The sequence below is a fragment of the Linderina pennispora genome (genome assembly GCF_002104995.1).
Source record: "Linderina pennispora strain ATCC 12442 chromosome Unknown DL89scaffold_5, whole genome shotgun sequence".
Lineage (NCBI taxonomy): Eukaryota > Fungi > Kickxellomycota > Kickxellomycetes > Kickxellales > Kickxellaceae > Linderina > Linderina pennispora.
In genome coordinates this window covers 1,340,127-1,346,905 of record NW_024468253.1, presented here as the reverse complement: position 1 = coordinate 1,346,905, position 6,779 = coordinate 1,340,127, and the positions used below count along the sequence as shown (strand labels likewise).

The following is a 6,779-nucleotide window of genomic DNA, read 5'->3' as shown; positions in this document are numbered from 1 at the left end:
AGCAGTGATGGGTGCCTCTCACTCGCTAGTGATAAATAGCACATAATCTTTTCTCTTGTGGCGCTGGAGCGATTCAAAAAGGACAATTACTATCCTGCTCATGTAACTGTCTGCCTAGAACGTGAAGATGAATGAGGAACTGATGGTGTTTGGTTCATTGACGCGTACCTCTTGACTGCTACTCACTTGATACTTCCAATACCCATTCATGGTGGTGACATAAAAGCTACCTACACATCCCTCTTTGGTTCTTCCATCAAGCAATACGGTTGTCTGCCGGGTTTGCGGTGCCGAGTATGAAAATACTGGTGGTTACCTTTATCACATTCTGACATATTACCAGTACCAGATGAGGTGAGGATGCATTGGCCGTTAGAACCCAGTAAACAGCGTCGTATGGAAAGTGTGAAATGTAATAATATGTATGGATAGGTTAACAGGATAATCAAGTCTAGTCGTAAAGGGGAGGGGGGATAGGTGTAGCTGGAAGAGGCGGGGGCGTAGCTGGACCATGCTGGTCGCGATGTCCAACATTGGACAGTGCTTTACGATGCATGCCCTCGCTTTTATGATGCACTTCAGTCAATGGGACAGGATACAGATCCATGGCGCGCCGAATACCTGGAGTGCTCGTTACGGAATGAGTCCTCTGCATTTTCCAGACGCTGCTTCTGCTGGTGTTCGCGGTGCTGCTGCCACTTCAAATCGCGCTGCCGATCGTGTGCCATCTTAACCGAGAAACGATATGCCAATGAGCGCTGATCTGGTAGCATCTGATTCCATGTCAGGATGTCGATGGGCACAATCTTTGGTGGCTCCAGCGTCCCGGGCAAGGCTAGGTAGGCGGGTGTCGCTAGTGATATGGGGGGCTGGCTGTTGTTGCTGACAGAGCTGTGCGAGGTCGCGGTCTCTGTCAACCGACGCTGCGATGCTGTCCGCTGGCGGTATTTTTCGCTGGTTCTGTTTGTGAACAGGCCGCCGCCAATTGCCAATGCAGCCAGCTGTGCCGAGTCCGACACCGGGGGTCGCCGGTTTTCATATGCCTCAACAGGAGATACAGGCTGGAACTGGCTGGAGGACATTGTTGGCCGGCGCTGGCCGCTGGTTCGGGCAACGTTTACACTTTTCCTGCTGCTAGCTGAGCGCGGCGGGCTGGGAGAAGCAGGCTCGTCTCCCTGCAGCGCAAAGTTAATAATGGGGCGGCCATCGAGCTTGAGGTGAGACAGGGGAACAGAAATGCTTTCTATGCTGCTGTCGCTGGTGGGCCGCGACAGGCGCGCAGTCTCAACAGCCGCCGAGTCGATCAGTCCGTTTGCATCAATGTAGCGCTTGAAGCGCTCATACTCGATATAGTCAAAGGCGGAAAATCCACGTGAAATCAGCTGTTGCTCAGGCGTTTCGGCCTCAGATCCGAGCCGCAGCTTGCGCGGCTTTTTGGCCTTGAGCTCGAGCGGCTCATGCTCAAGCAGCATCTCCTCCAAGTCGTACGCAATGTCAAAGTTGGGCTGGTTTGCGTCAGGCACAAACAGCGGTGGCAGCTGCCTGGATTCGAGCCGGTCCCAGTCGAGTGCAGCAAAAAACGGATGGCGTTTAAAGTTCTCGTAGCCGTTGGCGCCCAGGCGTTTTGACGGGTCCTTTTGCAGCAGCTCGCGCATGGCCGAGATGCAGTCGTAGCTGACCTGCACATCGGCAATCATGGGGAACTGGATCTCATCCTCGACAATGGCCCGCTTAAGCTTGTCGATGTTGTTGCCCTGGCGGAACGGTCGTTTTCCGTAGATGCACTCGTACATGACGACACCCAGCGACCACCAGTCAATCGAAAACGTATACCCCTTCCCGCTGATCAGCTCGGGCGCCATGTAGTTTGCCGTCCCTGCAACCGAGTAGTGCGGTTTGCCGTCGCGGATCCGTGCGGCAATGTTGAAGTCGGTTAGCGCGACATGGCCCTTGTCGTCCATCAGAATGTTGTCTGGCTTGATGTCGCGGTGGACAACCGAATGGTTCGTGTGCAGGTAGTCTAGCGCACAGGCGACCTCAGCAACCCAGAAGCGAATGACGCTCTCCACGAACCGCCGGCGCTGCATGTGGAACCGCAAATCGCCGCCCATCATCAGGTCCATGACCATAAACATGTCGGCGTCGTCCTGGAACGAGAAGCGCAGGTTGACCACGAACGGGTGGTCGATTTCCTCTAGAATATCTCGTTCGCGCAAGATGTTCTGCTGCGCCTTCATTTTGATGCACTCCGCCTTGCTGATGTACTTTAGGGCAAAGGTCTTGCGTGTCTCGGTATGCTCGACGATTCTGACCTTGCCAAACGACCCGCGGCCAATGACACGCAGCAGACCAAACTTGTGTAGCCCCAGACTTTGCTCGCCATCGTGCTTTCCAATCACGTTGCCCATGGGTATGGTAAGGCACGGAGCAGGCTTTCCTTTTACGAGCTATATCGGGCAATAGGTGAAAGCGTGAAAAGTAGGGCTCTGCAAGAAATCCGGTGGAGAGAGAGAAAAAGGAGGGGCAGAACAGAAGAGAGGAGAGAAGATCCATTGTAAAGCGGACCGCAGGCTGCATGGCAAAGCCTAGCTGCCTTTTTGTTCTGAGATTGACGCGGCGGTGAAAGTGGAGAAAAGCAGCAGGAAGTCTTGAAGACGTACACGGCAAATTCGAAAATCTCTCATTAAGAAGGCTGGGCGATTGGGAACGAATCTGAAGCCACAGTTCAAGGTTCCGTCTATCGAGGCAGAGCCCAATGACCTGCCTTTTCGGTAGTTGTGTTTACGCATATGTATATTTAGAACATTGTTGAATCGGAGGTGTAGGGTGTGCGGGGAAGGGCACCCGTTATCACGCATGGGCCAGGGACTATGCAAACATTGCCGGCCCGTTTGGACGAAGGTAAAAGTCTGCGATTGTCCCGGTTTTGGACTGTATCCCCTCCTCCTCCTCTACACACCTTTTCCCACTAGTAAACATGAAGGCAGTCAACAGCTTTCGCTCGCGAATTCGGACAGGCAGCGGCAATTCGTCGTCGTCGTCGCCGCCATCGTCCGCTGTCAGAACACTGGCAGCAGGAGGCACCGGCGCCGACGGCTCAGCAGCAGCAGCAGCAGCAGCACAGGCGTCGCTGATTTCCCCAACACTTGCAGGCATCGCGTCCCCAAAGAAGCGAGCGTGGGCCGTGGTCCCGCGGAAGCTCCGTGGGCTGCACCCGGCGCCGATGATTGTCTATGTGCGTGAGAATCCAGAGCTGATTACCCAAGCCATGGACAGGCTGTACGACACGCTGGTGTCTGCATACGGCGTCGATTCCAAGGACATCAAGGTGACTGACGTTCCCACGGCGTTTGACTTGCCCAACGCTGTGCGCAAGATGGGCAAGGGCAAGCAGGTTATTGTCGTGGTAGGCCTGCTCACCCGCGACAAGCCGTGGTTCGACGAGAGCCAGGTGTCGCGGGTGCGCGACTTTCTGCTGGCATGGTCGCAGCAGAACGGCATCCCGCTGATTGACGGCATCCTGGTGGACGAGAATGTAGCCCAGCTCGAGGGCCGGATTGCGAGCCCCCAGTGGAACGTGAGGGCGTCGGACGAAATCGGCACCATGAACTTTCCGACCAGCGTGCTCGAGCCCCTTGACCAGAGCGCGTTTACGGATTCCGAGGAAGCGGGTACTGCGGTGAGGAGGAGCAATGATCAGTCAAGCATATCCTCAAAAGACGCGGTGGATGGCATATCGGGTGACTACATGTTTGGGCATTACCTGGCGCACCGGGCAATGGAGATGTTTTATTTTGAGCACCGTGGATGGTGAGGGTGCAGTTGCAGCAAAGCAATATAATTTTACAGAAATCATCGCCATCGTCGCCATCATCAGCAGTGCATCTGGTGGCCATGGTAGGTGGACCGCTGTTTGTAGCCTGCGGTCCCGTGGGGTGCGGCACGCCCGTTGCAATTGATGGCTGCGGATATAATGCAGCGCGGCACATGTCTACATCGTGTGGAAATTAATGAACACCTGGTATGTGTATAAATGGGCGAGCACTTCCAACACCCATTGGCCATTTTGTTCATGTTCATTTCCCGTTGCAACTTTTTCGACAAGGATGATATATATTTCAGACAGTAGCGACAGCGACGCCCAAGGCTCGCCGCGCAAGAAGCGCCGCAGCAACACCAACGACACCAACCAGTCGATTGTGTCAGTGTACAGCCAGATATCGTGGGAGCACTGCTCGCCGCCGGTGGTGGTCATTGACTCATCGGAGAACTCGCTGTCATCAAGCATTCTGCACATTCGCTCGCACGGCCAGCTGGCCAGTACTGCTGATACCTGGACACGGACTCTTGGCGGACACAAAGAGGAACATAGCGCAGACAGCAGCGACGAGCCAGACAGCGAGATTGAGGAAATGGGGCAGCGAGCTGCGGCCGGCAGCGACTATGACGAGCCGATATTCCTCAACGAGCGCGCGCTGAGCCACAAGCGACTCGGAAATTTCATAGGTAAACAAATCATCGGATGCAAAAACCTACGCACTGCTGCCTGCCTTCCCTTTCGCCTGCCTCAATTTATTCTGTATTTATTCCAGTCGCTAATGAATTTTACGTCTGCAGGCGCCGTGTTTGGGCGGAATCGGCAGTACCGGTCGCGCGCCGGGCCAATGGATGTTGACACTCACGAAAACGACACGTCCTGGCTGACCACACTGTCACAGAGCAGCGCGGCTCTGGACGACCGGTCCAAGAGGAGGCGAGGCGACACAGACACTGAAAACAAGGACAGCAGTAACGCAGGTGTGCGGGAGCCAGTGTTTGGCAATGTGCCATTCACATTCAGCATGCCGCCAGTGGACCCTGAGCCTATGGACGTGGACTGGACGCACACGACAGAGACACCAAGGACGCAATCAGGACAACCAGCCGATATCGCCAAATGCTGTACGAAGGATATACTCTCGGCGGAAGAACTCTGCTGCCGAAAAGAGACAGCGCAGTGCTATTCGCAAAGAGAGGCTGCAGCAGCGGAGGAGCGTGGAGGAGGATAGGGACGGACACTTCTCGTCAGAGTCTGGCTCTGACTTTAATTCTAACTCTGACTCTGAGGGCCAGGCACGGATGTCAACAGAAAGCAGGAGAAAACAGGAGGCCAGAGAGGTCAGGAGGCGCCGGGCAAAGCGCCGAGGCACAAGCGAGGTGCTGTCGCGGGGCGTGGACAAGGTGCTGGCGCTGATGGGCAGCAAAACCAATGTGCCAACGGCAAACGACCGGCTGCAGATGCACCGCGACATCCCGTATGTCGTCTCCGGATACCTCCAGGTGACTGTCAATACGGCAGTGATCACCCTCTTTGGGTACCTGGTTCTCCAGGCAATACTTGCGGTCAGCAGTGAAATGTCGAACAATATGGACCAGTCCATAGTAGAGCGGAAGCAACAGATCGACATATGTAGCAAAGATTACAACGAGAACCACTGTGGTACTCCAATGGCTGCGCCCAAGTTGAAAATTCCCTGCGCAGAGTGGGAAATTGTGCATGAATCAGAACCCTGCCTCGATCGGCAGGGCCAAGATAGCTGCAGAGACACTGGCGGGCATCATCAATGGGTTCATTGAGCCGATCTCGTTCAAAACCATGGCGTTCTTCATGATCATGTTCCTGGGCACGATATACGTCACCAATTTTGCCCTGGGGTCATACCGCCAGAGCCGGGTAGATGAGCTCATTGCGTACCTGAGCAGGCGCAGCAACCGCAGCTCGCACGACCAGTCCGCGGAAGGAGCTGCGATTGAACAGGCCGCCGCCGCCGACCGCCACAATGACGAGCTGACCTTTTGACAGCTGAAGGCACGATTGGTAAGCCGACTCGCCGGATGAGGGGTTGACTAATCCATGCGGTGGACCTTTATTAAAACGCCAGCCCACGCTCCGTGTGTGCCGCTTGCGTCCCTTATCTTCTCTCCAACTTTTTCTGTCTACAACACGCTTTTTCCATTTACATTCTACTAAACCATGGGCGGCGACGACTTCCACAAGGGCGTAAAGGAGTCCAGCAACAAGCTTGACGGCGGCAACCTAAAGATTCTCATCGTGCACACGCGGTGGAACTCGGAGATCGTCAACCCGCTGGTGGACGGAGCCAAGACGTCGCTGGCCAAGTACGGCGTCAAGTCCGAGAACATCGTCGTGCGCGATGTCCCTGGCGCCTACGAGCTTCCAGGTGCCGCCATGAAGCTGATCCGCCAGTCGCAGCAAGAGTCGACCAACCTCGTCAGCAGCATCGTCGACGATCTTCTCTCGACGCAGACGCCCTCAAGCCAGACTGCAGCCGAGAGCGCCAAGAGCGGACCGTTTGATGCGGTTATCTGCATTGGCGTCCTGATCAAGGGCAGCACGATGCACTTTGAGTACATTGCCGACGCCGTGAGCCATGGGATCATGCGCGTGGGGCTTGACACCGGCGTGCCGGCGGTGTTTGGCGTGCTGACGTGTCTGACTGATGAGCAGGCGATGCAGCGGGCAGGAACCGGCAGGGGCGAGGACAAGGGGCACAACCACGGTCTTGACTGGGGAACGGCGGCCGTCGAGATGGCCCTGCTCAAGCTTTAGGTCGCTTCTGCCGACGCCTGCCATTTTTCTTAAAACTTCCAGCCTTGAGCATTTCAGAAACAACAACAGGAGCCTTTCTGCAGCATGTGCCTTTTTCGGCCAGTTTTAAAACGCAGATTATGTGTGGAGCAGAATGGCGATTAAAAGTGCACATGCCGATATCACCATT

General features: G+C 55.4%; 4 protein-coding genes across 4 annotated transcripts; 3 read left to right on the top strand and 1 right to left on the bottom strand.

Moving 5' to 3' along the window:
- Positions 1 to 432: 432 nt before the first annotated feature.
- Positions 433 to 2,639, bottom strand: DL89DRAFT_267093 (kinase-like protein). Its single transcript, XM_040887358.1, has 5 exons — positions 2,400 to 2,639; positions 2,304 to 2,375; positions 2,172 to 2,279; positions 600 to 2,147; positions 433 to 559 (listed from the first exon to the last, which is right to left on the bottom strand). The coding sequence occupies exons 1-5, from the start codon at positions 2,406 to 2,408 to the stop codon at positions 452 to 454; spliced, it is 1,845 nt and encodes a 614-aa protein (XP_040744579.1). The 5' UTR covers positions 2,409 to 2,639; the 3' UTR covers positions 433 to 451.
- A 163-nt stretch (positions 2,640 to 2,802) lies between these two features.
- Positions 2,803 to 3,852, top strand: DL89DRAFT_267092 (uncharacterized protein). Its single transcript, XM_040887357.1, has one exon. It carries the CDS (start codon positions 2,978 to 2,980, stop codon positions 3,812 to 3,814), a length of 837 nt encoding a protein of 278 aa, XP_040744578.1. The 5' UTR covers positions 2,803 to 2,977; the 3' UTR covers positions 3,815 to 3,852.
- Positions 3,853 to 4,545: 693 nt separating this feature from the next.
- On the top strand, positions 4,546 to 5,815 carry DL89DRAFT_144477 (uncharacterized protein). Its single transcript, XM_040883487.1, has one exon. It carries the CDS (start codon positions 4,822 to 4,824, stop codon positions 5,614 to 5,616), a length of 795 nt encoding a protein of 264 aa, XP_040744577.1. The 5' UTR covers positions 4,546 to 4,821; the 3' UTR covers positions 5,617 to 5,815.
- Positions 5,777 to 6,691, top strand: DL89DRAFT_144495 (Lumazine synthase). The gene has a single exon (XM_040883488.1). It carries the CDS (start codon positions 6,014 to 6,016, stop codon positions 6,608 to 6,610), a length of 597 nt encoding a protein of 198 aa, XP_040744576.1. The 5' UTR covers positions 5,777 to 6,013; the 3' UTR covers positions 6,611 to 6,691.
- Positions 6,692 to 6,779: the final 88 nt, after the last annotated feature.